At 28.5% G+C, this 14,828-nt stretch overlaps 1 protein-coding gene across 4 annotated transcripts in view; it reads right to left on the reverse strand.

Moving 5' to 3' along the window:
• Window positions 1-495: 495 nt before the first annotated feature.
• The window catches only part of LOC118200225 (testis-expressed protein 9-like), a 58,596-nt gene continuing 44,263 nt past the window's right edge, over window positions 496-14,828 (reverse strand). For all 4 annotated transcript variants that reach the window (XM_085809998.1, XM_085809996.1, XM_085809999.1 and 1 more), the window contains 3 exons: window positions 14,403-14,537; window positions 12,983-13,127; window positions 496-745 (listed from right to left, as the gene is read on the reverse strand). In XM_085809998.1, the coding sequence (XP_085666124.1) occupies window positions 13,053-13,127; window positions 14,403-14,537 (210 nt within the window). In that variant the 3' untranslated portion in view covers window positions 496-745; window positions 12,983-13,052. The remainder of the gene's footprint in view (window positions 746-12,982; window positions 13,128-14,402; window positions 14,538-14,828) is intronic.

Raw genomic sequence — 14,828 nt, forward strand, 5'->3', positions numbered from 1 at the left:
ATATCAGACAGAAACATTCTTCTAAACGAATATTTCATTTTGAGTTATGCACATATTTAACTTTGATCACTCTTCAATTTGCGTACGATTCCTGAACAAGATCTCAGACTTTAAAATTAAATATCTAGGTTAATTTATGTTGTAAATGAGTTACACATCCTTAGTGTTTTATTATTTTAGAACAATTATAAACTTTCACTAAATATACATATAAAGATAACTGAGCCGTATAAAAAAAATAAATTTCGCAGTTTTTACTAAATTCGGTTTTTAAATTTAAAAATGGCATAGTACGAATATTTTTTATGCAAAACACTTTTATAATTGGAAGTACATGTCTACGACCAGTAATTGCAGAAATAAAGGCTGTATAAGGACTTTTATTGACACAAAGTATACTCTATTATTCAAACATTCATGAAATTTTATCCTGATTTTAGATTCAGTTTAGAATAACAATAACAGATGGGATAAGTTCTCCAAAAACAAATGAGAGAAAAACAAAAGTAAATATTTATTTAAGGTTAATACATTTTTTTAAACAAAAATAGAAAATATAGTAATTTTACTTCACATTCTTAGTAAATGACCAATGGGAAATAAAACTTCTCAGTCATGAAATAACAATGAAATTCTAAAATATCTACAATTGCTTTCAGACGGTCCCACAGACTGCATCTTCCATTAAAAGATATCCTTGTAATTTACTACAGAAATATTATCAATGAATCTTTATGATATTATCCTATATAAAATAAAAAGTGCAAATCATATTTCTGAAGAAATATATCATAAAAATTACAAAATGTAGAAAATACAACTAAATTTGACTATATACACTCTTTGTATAAGTACATGTCATATTTTATAAAAGTTTAAGACAACACATGAATGACATGCTTAACAGCTAAGATTCCTAAAAATTTATCATGTTAAAATTAATTTTTACTTAATTAAGAGCCTTGAAGACAGATGGAACTACGAAGAAGAGGATACAATGTATAGCACTTAATGTATGGACAGATATTTTTAAACAGATTATGATTTATGCCTATAGAGAATAAAATCTATTTTGGTACAGCAAAAAATAATTTGTCTATATTTCAATACGGACTGTAAGACAAAAATGAAGATATAAAATTGCACTACAGAATAAGAACAGGTATAAAATTTACAATATAATAACTACAGGGAGCAAAATGCAATACAAAAGTTAAAAATCGTAAATATAACTTTAAACAGTCAAAAACGGTTTCCCTTCTTGATATATCATGACTGGAGGTACATGGCAGATAATTTTCTTCACATCTTCAATAACTGATGTACTCATGAATGCATGCATCAGTTACTGGATTATGATAAATGTATCACTACTTGTCTTTGTAAAAAAATTTTACATCTACATGCTAAGTTTCATACACATATTAATTTCCATGAGAAATAATCTAACCACCTTTTTCTTTCACTTTGTACATCTACTGTATTTCAAAGTAAAAAAAAATACGGTAATTCACAGTTATTCATACATTTTGATTATATCATATGACTTTTACAACAATGATACTCTGAATCAAATCATATATTTCTCACCGAAGGTGTAAAAACTATACAATCCTAAAAAGTCATAAATATTTATAAAAATCATAAATTCCAAGAACTTATTCAAATGTAAGGATTTACACAAATCTTTTAGATTTCTTTACTAGAGTACCTTGTAATTATTATTTGAAATAATAATTACAAGGTACTCCATAACCTTGTAATTATTTATTACAAGGTGCTCCATAACCGATGAGCATTACACACTAAATCTGGAAATTCTGATTTCGTTCTAAAAATAAAGGGCTACACTAATAATCTATCATTTACAACAAATAATTGAGAAATAAACCTTTTAGATAAAAAGTAAAAATTTTCAGCATAAAAATAAAATAAACACATGGGGATATTTTTACACATGTGTATGCATGCATGGACACATACATAAATACACATATATATTGCTCTGGATGGTATAGAAGTTCCTAAGTCTGAAATCAGAGGGCTTTGACTTATGCAAAAGGTTTGATTGTGTACATATTTTCTCATTTACTTTTGAGTGTGGTATTAGTTTACCCCTGTTGCATATCTTAAATCATGTTCTCAGTGATAATATGGATAAAATAGTGATAGGTTTGGTCATTTTCAAGGACGTATTTTTGAGAAAATGCCTAGCAGTTAAAGGGAAAACATATACACACATAAACTATGTAAAATATTAAATATGTTATCTAATATTTATTTTTAAAGCTATAATCTTAACCTTAATAAATGCATATTAAGCCTGTAAAAATGCATAGTAATTTTATTATTAAAAAAAACCTTTTCCAAAAAGTTATATAACAACATAATATGCTATATGCCTTCAAAGAAAAGTGCGCATGCAGACTGCAAGCGCTAAATCATTATCTTGATGTTATAAGTATATTTAATAAATAAATTAAATAAATATTAATCTATGCTAATATTGAAAATGCAGGGTATATTTACCCTAAATAATACAATAATCATTATCTCTCAGTTTTTTTAAACCTTTGTGAATGCAAGTGATGGCTGTTATGACTGGAAGTGGAATCAGTATAAAGCGTTGTTAACTGTAGTGAATTAAACACTAATATTTGAACACATAAAAAGCATAAAGAGGGTACTGTAGAAACTAAATGCGGAATGTTATTTTCAAACCAGATGTCATTAAAATGCTGCATTGATAATTAATGTCAGTTTAGTTAAGAGTGCATACTTTAGTTTTTACTTACATAGAAATCTACGAATAAAATCAGGTTCAAACAGGGCTGCTATAGCTAATTACGACATAAAATTGTTAACGATGGCACAAATATCAGCCGAAATTTGAATACAAATTGAGCCAACCCCTTCCATTGGTCAATGGCCACTGACTGGAACTGTACAATTTTGAAAGAAATGAATTTAAGAACACAGATTGTAGAAAAACATATTAAATACATAACACTTTTCTGGCAGATGTTTTAGGGAGTGAGGGACAGTTTAATAACAAATTAAATAAAAATGGCTGCCAATTACTGAAATTTAATGCTGGAATTAGTTTTGTTAAAATATGAATGTATTGCTTAATAATTAGTACTGCTGTAGAAGGGGTTCAATAAGCTTATTCTAGACAGAAAATCTGAGCAAAAATTATCATAACACAGATTCAGAGTTATGGCATTATTATAAATAAATGAATTGCAACCAAAACAATGTAAATATGTGTGCTTACCTGCACGTATGCATGTTCTAAAAAAACAATCCTAGATATGTACCATATCACAAAGTTTCTCAAATAAAACAGAGAATTCCATAAAGGTACACAAAGTTTCTCAGATAAAACAGAGAATTCCATAAAGGTAGTTCAAGTTTTATTATTCTGCAAGTGTGACAAACTTGCAAACATAAAACCATTTTTATATGGTCCTTACCGAGCAAATATTCTAATTTGTTTTACTTTAATATCTATTTATAAAAAAATTAAGATGTTTTAATATGTTAAAAACAAAACATTCATTAAAAAATCATGGTGACATTCAAGAATGAATTTATTGACATAGATCAGTTTTAAATCCCTGTTACTAAGTGGCTTTTGCCAGATTTGAGTTGAAAGTAGCGAAGAAAATTTCTAGTTTCGGCATTTAATGGTTCCATACTAGAAAAACACTACTCATTATTAATTCTTTAGCTGGCTGCATGAAACTATTTATTAAAAGCATTAAGAATTTTGCATATAACAGTACAGAATTTTATATTTAACTAATCAAAGTACAATAAATGTTTTAGTAATAGGATTTTTTGCTTTACAAGGGACATAAAAAGGTTAAACTTAATATTTACAGAAGCCTTCTACCTCCAATGCTGAAAACTGTTTTAATAAAATTATCCGTACTATTCTGAGAAACACTCTAAAGTTAAGAATAATATTTAAGGAAACAGAACCAGTATCCAATTTTTTTAACACCCTGTATATATTCAAGAACAAAGATAACAGCCTTTACTTATAAAGTATATAAATAAATATACATCTGTATATGGTTCTCAAATCAAACCTTTTGCTAGTGCTACACAATTTTTATCTCGAATAAAACTAATGCAGTAATTTACATAATTTCATGCTCGATAGATCTGAATAATTTATAAATAATTAATTGTATAAGTAGGCAGTTCCATATTTGTGATTCTGTAATTCATTAACAGCACTTGAATGAAATCCTCATTAAAAATAATCACACATGAACATATAAGCTTCCTAAAGAAGCTAAAGCTAAGAGCTAAGAGAAGGGCTTAAAAGAAAGTACGTACCACAGTTTAAAAAAAAAAAAAAAAAAAGATTTACACTGCTTATTATTCAGCATACTTAATTTTATAGCTGCATAATTACAGCATTTTTAATTAGCTCTTAAAACAGATTAACTAATGTAATTGATTATGTAAGAATAAATTCATGGAATATGTGTTGATTTAATCTTTAAAAGGCATATAACATACACAACTGATAGCTTGTAGATGGAACTTGCATTGATTTTCATGTTTGCTGCTTATTTTGCACTGAGTTATAAATACAAATAAATAGATAAATAAATCACAACTCTTTTGAAATCTCTCTTGCATTCCAAGAAATAATAAATATGATGTTCAAATGAGATAAAATGTGTTAGGCTTAACATACTGACATACTGAAAGCACGTTTAAAAACAATAAAATAAGAACTTTTGTTAAAGACCTGCCAGCTTCATCAGCTGAAGCTGGAATGGATCAAGTTCAACTCCTATTTTTGCTTGCTTTCTGTGGGTTTACTATACTAAGAATTGGCTAGATGCATGGAAGGTTGGAGGGAAGGTTTCTGTTGATACAGTTTGGTGGTAATTTCAAGCACTTCTCTTTTCTGCTTTTTATGCCGGATTTAGGCAATTATTTTACTACTGTCTTATTCAAGTTGATCATTTCAGTGATGATTCTGCCACTGTTTATTTTACAGCCAGGTTGTCTGTGAAAGCTCCAATTTTTATGTTTGTTTATACACTCGTTTTAATCTTTATTTTAACAATGTGTACCAATTTATTCTTCAACAATAAATATAACTTTAATTTTTGAATGAAGGTTATTTGTTTCAGACTAATGAAGATGTAATTTGAACATAATTAAGGCTGAAACTTGGGTATGGTATTTATTGCTTTTGCATAACAGAATGAGCTACACTTTATTTTCAGGTCAAAGGTTAGATTTCAACATGAATGACATCAAAACTTTGTTTGATATAATATTCATTGTTTATTATAATGTAGGCAAAAATATTTGTGAATGGCACTAATTCATTTTGTTTTTTGCTTAAATCAAAACTCAGCAGAATGCTATAAACTGCATATACACTCATCCCTTTTATGTAGAATTTATATGCAAACAAGGCTCCTTTCTGTGCTAGATACATATACATTTTAAAGGTTCAAATCATGATTTTAGCCATGAGAATATTTGAAGGCCCATAGTTTAAGGGTTAACATCATCCCTTTTCTGCTCTTAACAAGCAGTTTGATAGATATCGTCATAAAGAAGAGTGTCTGTAAGACAATTTTCAAAGCAACAATAAATTAAAATTCATTGCAACTATTAAACAAACATCAAAATTAAATGCTTCAAAATAAATTTACTAATTGAATTGTTGCAGTCAGGATTTTTCTCTTACATCCACTATGTGTATCTTTTTGATTTTGCGTTATTATTTAACAGGACAGAAATTCACAACCAACATTATCGAAATACTTCATTCTACTGCTCTTTTAAAATGTGCATGAGTAATTAATATTGTCTGTCACCGTGGTTACATTCCTTAGCTCTCTTTTTTTTATTACAAATGCTTTGAATATCTTTTAATATCATGATGCCATCTGGCGTTAGACTGTAGAAATTGCTACTAAATAGAAAATAAATTATTATGAGAATTCATGAGTTTTTATATATCTAGCCACTTAAACAGCCAGCCACCTAAATAGATTAAAAAATAAAAAAATATATAATGATTTTAATGAGCTCAGCAAGCATAATTTCAGGAAAGTATTTAAGAATTTTAATGAGACATCTCGTGATTTAAACACATTTTTATTTAGCTCAAACTAAAAACTGAAAAAAATATTTTTAAGAACTGCATTTATTGCTTTTAAATCAATTGGTTCGTTACTCAGTAAGAGAAAAATTAAATATCTTACACTTTACTGAAGGGCAACATGCTGGAATGTGGAAAATAAACGTATTTTATTTCAGTTAATGCATTGCTTTTAAATAGCTGAGTTTATAAATTAAAATTGAAAGATAAATATTTGACATTTTGCCGAATGGCAAAAATCAGGTGAGCTGGAGATAAAAATGTTTTATTTCGAACAATGCTGCCACTGCTTGCTTTTAAATTGCTGAGTTTGTTAATTAAAAAATTCATTAAATTCACACAAAATATGAAGTAAATAAACAAACTTAAAATTCGGGCTTCGAGGTGCACATATTCAGGAGAGGTTTGTATCTGCTTAAAATTTGGTGGCTCTACTTGCTGCCATTTTTCTACAATGTGAGGAGCATAAGTACACACAAATTCTTCAATATTTAATAACGAAGGTGAGACACAATATTACAAACAAAAGCACAAAATAACGTATAATGACAGGAACATAAAATGCATCTCGATTTCAGAAATATACAAATGAAATTAAAAATTAAGTAAAAGGTGTAGGTTTAAAAAGGTGCACACACATAAATAATGTATCATTTATGAAAAAGGTTACTACACACACACAAATTTAAAAGATTGCTGCATAAACACAAAACTTTTTCTTATATGCAAGAATGCTATATTTCCCTTTATAGCTACTTGTTAAAGAATCATGTCCTGACCCCCCAGAAAGGTCTGGAAACTTCTGCTAAATCTACAAACACTATTAGATAAGTAGATATGCAAATGCTTGCAGTTACATTGCATGAAATTTCAAAATTAACTAACAATAACAAAACAATTATTTTTACAAGTTCTTGTACTTTATAATCACTTACCATAACTAAAGAATATAAAAATGCATGGAAAGTGTTCTCAAACACATGACTAGAAAGGATATGGTAAAGATAAAATAAAAGTAAATAAATTAGTAAAATATTTATGCTGTAATAAATCAGATATGTAGTTAAACTGGTGTACAGTGTATTATTCTTTTAAACAAAATTAATCTGTTGTTGCAATGCAATCATAAATATATTTGGAAAAAAAAAAAAAAAGCACTTAAGTACAATAAATGCAACACAACTGCATTAAAATTATATAAACAACTTAACAGTAATCAGGAATTTCTTCAACAGTTAATCAAGAAAGGTTGTAATGAAAAATTCACTACATTGAAGCTCAGAAGTTATATTTTACTCTATTCTGCAGCAAATATGCATTGTTTTCATTTCCTGCTAATGCTTCTATGCATTATTATGAATTTAAGTTTAAACTGTGGATTCCAAAATTCAGCTTTTTTTAACAGATCAAATAATCATTAGCAATCATCATTACTGGGATGACATGTTGAATTTTTCTTTTGGTGAAATCATACAAAATAAAAACTTCTGCAAATAATAAACTGGATTTTATCAAAGATTTTGAAATTCATCAGAATTTCCGTATGTTAGTTTATTATCAAATCTTTATTTTTTATTATACTTAATTTTATAAAAGGTAACATTTCATAATCTATCTTTGCTTTCCCTGACTTTGCAAAAAACGGCATTAAGAACACAATTCATCAGTTTCAGAGATTTGAATTTCATACAGTTCACACTTTTTGCATCACATTAGACTGTGAACAGGAGCCGTTGAATACCACTCACAAACTATGTAAACAGTGTCCTTAAAAATTCTTAGGCAGCCTTTATTTTCACAACCATTAGCCATCAACACAGATTTCACAAAGTTTTAAATTATGCAAATATTCACTTTCATTACCTTTAAAAAATTAGTTTTGCAAAATTCGCAAAATCATATATTTAGATGGTTTTCCAATGCTTATAATTACATTTAATAGAAGTATATATTTATTATAAAAAATAAACTTGCCATCAGGGGAAAAAACAAACAAATAAATAAAAATATAAACTTAAAATGTTTGACTCGCATATTAAAAAAATAAACCCAAATGTTTAATATTGAAACTTGGATTTTTTGCATCTTCTTCAGCTTTCCTCAAAGGATCATTTAAAAAATAGACTAATTCGAAGTCTTTTGCCCTTAAATGTCATTCAGTGATATACTAGTGTGCAAAATTCTTAGATCAACAATTTTTTATGTATGATATACCCAAAGAATTTTCAGATCCAGGAATTTATAAACTTTAAATGCTAAAAATATTTTATAAATATTGTCATATAGTTTTATAACTTTAGAATTAATCTAATGCTTATATAAAATGCACTAAACTAGAAATATTTTTTCCTTTAATCAAAACGTTTTGGGTTTTATTTTTTAGAATGTGTATAAACTTATCTATAAAAATATAAAAATTGGGTGGACTGTATAATATATTAGATTTCATGCTTCTACAAAATTGACTACTTTAAAGAAGCCAGAAAATTAACATTTTTTATATTTAAAGCATTTTCATAACTGGAAATATATGTTTATCGCCAAAAATTGCAAAAATAAAGGCTACATATGGCTTTCTATGGATACAATGTATAAAGTTACTTTTAACTCTTTAAAAATTCTACTTTACTATTAAACTTGGAAATTTGTTTTGCACAAGCACTTATCACACATTTAAACACAATAAGCAAACTTATCAAACTTAAATCTACTCGAATTTAGTATCTTTCAGCATGTAAGATCTAAAATTTCAATTCAAAGGATAGTCCAAGAACATTACACAGAAGATGCTTAATACAGAGAAATGAAATTTTTATAATTTTTTTCATTTGAAAGGTTATTAATAAGCATTCTATTTTATATTCTCTATGAAATTATTTTCAGTATTGATGGGCACAAGTACTTTTTTAATCACTATTTGCATAGGGGAATATATCAACTTAGCTTAAAGTTTGTTAATTATACATAGAACATGTACAGCTAGTCATAATAAGACGAGCACCATTACTTATAATAGTACAATGTAAATATCTTTCAATGTTTATCAACAAGGCATGCTCTAAATTACTTTCTTTTAAAAATATTACATATAATTTCTGCTATATGCAAAAAAAGAAAAGGAAATAGTTATAAATCTCTATTTCCTTCCGAAAAAAAATTGAGAGGTAACAGGTTGAGAATTGAGAGGTTCATATAAACACTTCATATTCAATAAAATATAATTATCCTGATTACTTTTCATTGAGTAAAACCAAATTAAATTTACTGCAATAATATGAACGAAAGTACAGACCTAATATTTATATCAACTTTGGAGTAACTGATATTAAAAAAAAAAATGATTTCAGTTAGCTTAAACAAATATATATTAAAAAAATTCCACACCTTTTATTACTAAACAACTTTACTAAATTTAGATTTATTAATGAAATAATATTTTTGACATATCAAAATTAGAAAATTTTCAATATTAGAGGTAGTTGTTTGAATTATGGCTTTTCTTGATTATGAATGAAATTTAAGACTTCACCTCCCAACGGCACTTATTTTGAAACAGAGCTACAAAATACTGAAAAGTTCCTTCAGATTTTTATTTTCTACAAAACTAATTGTTTTTTTATTGATATTTAAGAAACATTTATTTACACACATACGGGGTAACATATAAACAAAATATTAAAATTTTTATACTAAATTATGAAAAAATTTAATCGCTTTTCCTAAATTTTAGATAAACAAAGGCCACATTTATTCATATATCTCCCTCTACATTTTTAATCTAGAAACTTTAGATTTATTCTATAATTTTAAATTTATCTTGAATTCAGGAGATCAAATTCAGTTAGAAAATTCCTAATTTTAATTTCACCCCTGGATCTTCACAACAGTGCCCCATAATAATGATAGTGTCAGAACATTTATAAAGATTCTTCACCATATTCCAAGGTAAACACCTTCATGAAAGCTCCAACTACACAAAGGTCTGATGACACTTTTATGCCTGGGCCTTGTTATGCAAGTAGGCTTTAAATTTTGTTTTTCTTATTATTTTATTAAACATGGCCATGAAATAAAATGACAGCAATTTCTTACAAGTAAGTTCCTTTTCATAATGGTGCACACTGCTTTATATTGGATTCATTCGACCAATGTAATGTTTCAGGTTGTATTTCTCAAGAATGGGACTAAGCACTGTCAATTAATTATCATTAAATATAAAATTGTTGAACCTTATTAAAAATTCACAAAATGAAACATTATATTTCCTGCTTTACATTCATGATGAACATACAATGCAAAAAAATGCATTGAAAATTGTAACAATTCAGTTACAAGATAAATAAATATATAGTAACAGAAAATTATAAATTTTAAAGTACTCAATTTCCTAATAGTCAAACATCTAGTTACCCATGCAAACACAGAATTTATCCTACAAAACACAGAATTTTTCTTATTTCCATTTGCACAACATATAGTTTAATAAGGGAGATATGTGAGTGAATATGGTACATAAAGTTTTCTAACACGGTTACAGACAAAGAGTTCATACAAAGGTGTCTGAATATAGGACTCTAAAAAGGAATCTATGTTCTTTAAAATAATCTTGAGTCAGTTGTCTATGAGTGAGTGAAAGTAATTGAATTGTGTGAAAAGGCACTGGTTAGTTATAGTATCAGTTGACTGTGACCACGAGTTGTCTGTAGTTAGTACTTTCAAAGAATCTTTACGAACAACTGATAGTCATATGTTCAACCAGTTCATACTGTAAGCAACTCAGTGCTCCTTTTTCAAGGTGCAATTAAACCCACACTGCAGTTTCTTGCATTCAAATGCTTTTCCTGACTTGGGAATGCTACAAAGAACATGGATTCCTATTAGAAATTTGTGGTATTCTAATTCCTCTATATGTTTCTTAAGAATATTAACACCATAAACTCATCCTGTAAATAGATTTGAAATAATTAAAAGATATTAATTAAGAATCTGAATTGAATAGGATTAATTATCTATTAAGAATTATTAAGAATCTGAATTAAAAGCCATTTGGATCAAATAAAACTATATTATTTGAAAGACTTTACATATAGAAGACAATAAAGTGAACGCAACATTTCAGTACCCATTCTCATTTCATACACAGCATGGTTTACTAAACTAAATATTAACATTATTTATTTTCAGAACTTCAGTTATAACAAGAAAAGAAATCTGAAAACAAATAGCTTAAGAAAAACAGGATGAAAATTCATACAAACAATAAATTATATACACTTATTCTTACAGGAAAATTAAGAGAAAGTAATGCATATATAAAAATATGCAAAAACAGATTGTTTATATGTACAGAAAATATTAAAAAAAGTACATTAGGAACACAAGAAATATCATAAAAAGATAAATCAAACATAAATCTTTTGTCCAAAAAGTAGTAGGACTGATTTTTTTAAAAATTTATTCCCAGTTTTGACATATTGACTTAACAATTTTCAAAATATGCCCCTTCTGCATCAACACAGCATTTCCAGCAACTCTGCCAATCAATGAAGAGTACCTGGGATGCAGAAACTTGAATGCTCTTCAGCTCGCTCGTTATGGTCTCTTGAACTGCCTCTAGCGAGGCATTGTGCTTTCTTTTCATGACCCTTTTAAGTCGGGGAAAGCGGAAGTCTGAAGGAGGGGCATCTGGGCTGTAGAGTGGCTGGAGAAGCTGTGTGATGCTATGTTTGGTCAGGAAGTTCATGACAGGAAAGACGGTGTGGCTCTGCGTATTTTTGTGATGGAGCCCCTATGAGCCAGAGATTGCTGATGGACACAGTAGACTCGTTTTCTGAGTATTTTAAGTACAGGTACAACCCAGATGTCACTCCTTCAGACTTCTTCCCCTGACTGAAAAGGGTCATTAAAGGATGGCAACACAGTTAGGTATAGGCCATTCAAGAGACTGATGAGGGTGAAGAGCATTCCAGTTTCTGTGTGTATGTGTATGTGTGTATTTAATTATGGCAAAGCACGCTAGGGCTATCTGCCTGAGGGGAGGGATGCCTTTCGTGGAGGACTTTCTAAGGGAAACTGGCTCGTATACACGTTACACATGGGGAAAACCACGAAAACGCCCATGCAGCCAGCCCGTTCGCGGGATTCGAACCTCGGACCGAACTACCAGTGTTCAGCGTCTTTACCGCTCGGCCGCTGGTGGGCCATTCCAGTTTCTGTGTTCCAGGGAGACTTCCATGATAGGCAGAGTCACTGGAAACACTGGTTAGTGCAGGGGGCATGTTTTGAAAACTAATAAGTCAATGTGTCAAAACTGCAAATAAATGGTTTAAAAAAAAAATTCAATCCTTGTACTTTCCGGATAAACCCTGTATAAGATTCTACATCAAATTAATTTTTTTTAAAAATGAATACTTAAGACATATTTTATGTATACATTTGTTCATAATAAGTGACATAATTTACATTTTAACAAAAGATGAAGACAATGTAAGAATACAATAAATATATACTGATCACAAGCAAACAAACTTTTAATGATTAAATTAACAAATAATAACTTTATAACCACTAACTTGCTTCAGTTTTTTTTTTATTATTATTTATGAGCCATCGAGCACATATCAGAAAGATGATGTTTCATTTAGAAAATCCCCTCTTTTTCAAAATTTTTTTTATCAAAAAATTTACTTTTTATATTTGAATGTACAAAATATTGCTAGACTCCTAGTATTATTAATTAAAATAAGTAATTGAAAATAAATAAATGTTAAAATTGTTCACTTATACACAATGGTTATATTGTGAAGTAAAAAATAGATGAAGAGATGCACATACAAAAAGGCACTCAAGTATTATCCAGTGATGAACAGACTTTTACAAATGGCAGTAAAAAGATGACCATCATTCAGGTACCTCTGTCAAGAGCTTTCATAAATTCTTCTTCCGAAAACTGAAGAGCAGTCGCAGCTTCAATATGCATCTAAAAAACGCAAGGAACTAAATAATAAGAATTTCAAGAACACAGAAGACATACTAGGAAGAAACACAGAACACAATATTAAGGTACTGAAAAGTGCATCATAGGCAGAATATATAGAACTTTGTTTAAAAATGTTAAAAAATCATGTAGCACAATTTTATAATATGTATCTATATAGATAAACAGAAATTTCTTACAACAATAAACAAGAGTATTTCTTAACATTTTAAAAGTTACCCACATTTTTAAGGCCACATTCCTACAATTTAACTTTTCATTTCTATCTGATCATATTTGAGTGAAACTGATAAACACACAACTTTCACACTTTCCTGTGTTAAAGAAATAAGAAATGAGATAGAAACTCTTTAATGGAATGGCTGCAAATTTTTAGAGTTGATATATCAAGAAAGAATAATTTAATAGAAGAAATCTGATGAGTATATATATATATATATATATACACAAACACATGTGTGTGTATATGTTTGCATACATATAAAGAAAGATGCATTTCATGTAGACATACCTCCACACACGCATACACACATATATAAAGGGTGATGTAAGAAAAACTACACTGCATGCCTGTAGATAGATGTGGATAGCTTGTCTCATTTGCTTTGTTGGTGCGATTATTCTCAACTGTCCCATTACCAGATTTCATGAAGATACTGGTCTAGAAACCATATGGAGGAGCTCTCCCAATGCCAATATTAATGGTGATTTTAATTTAATTTTCTTTTTCTAGAAATTTTCTAGAAATTCTAGTCTTTAGAAGTTAAGATTTAAATGTAATTGAGCTTTATTTTTATATAATGGTGTTTTTAAGCTTATTCATGCGTTTTCATAACTGATTAAATAAATAACATTTTTGAATAGTTAGTTTTGCCAGGTTTTTTATCTTTACGTAAACTATTTTTTTGCATCATTTTACATTTCAGTATTAAGCTTGATTATGAATTTACTTTTATTCCTTGCTTGTAACTAGTAGGATGCCAGGTACAGGTAGGGGTAGTTCTTGTTATTATGGGATTAGAAAAATATTATTTACCATTTTAGGATAATTAGCAGCGGTTTAGTCACATAATGGCAGGGAGAATGAAATATGTGTTTGGCACTCATTAACAGTCTGGGTTTAATATTTTAAGTACTAACTCCTTGACAAGTTCTATCTGAAGAATTAAACAGAGGGTGATTAATAGCATTTCTTTCTCCCATTTAGACAGTTTTTTTTTTTTTTAAAGATAAGTAAAAAAATTTTCCAGTATATACCTTTTGCCTTTTCAAATTATTAATCAACTGCATCTGCTTTTTAATAGCATTATGCAACTCTGAATTTTGCTTGTCTATACGCCTGTTTTCAGTAGACAGTTCTTCCATTTTCCTCTGATAGTTTTCCTGAGCTTCCTAGAATATAAATAGAATTACATAAATGGAAAATAACTTTTTAATTTCTTGTTTAGAAATCTCAATACACAAAGAAATATATTACAGTTAAAATTTTGTATTTTAGTGTAATTCTAAAAGCATAAATTTGCTATTATGTTGAACTAATACCGATCGTCGAAGAATTCTGTTAAGTTCTGTTTTTCATGCATTCATGTGTGCTGATTTTTAAGACATCTAATCAGATAATTATTGGAGAAGTCGAACAAGAATCAGTGCAATATTTTAAAATTTTGGAAGATTAGTTTCAAT

The sequence above is a fragment of the Stegodyphus dumicola genome, chromosome X2 (genome assembly GCF_044657685.1).
Source record: "Stegodyphus dumicola isolate Sdum_Otavi_A_Nest chromosome X2, ASM4465768v1".
Classification (NCBI taxonomy): domain Eukaryota; kingdom Metazoa; phylum Arthropoda; class Arachnida; order Araneae; family Eresidae; genus Stegodyphus; species Stegodyphus dumicola.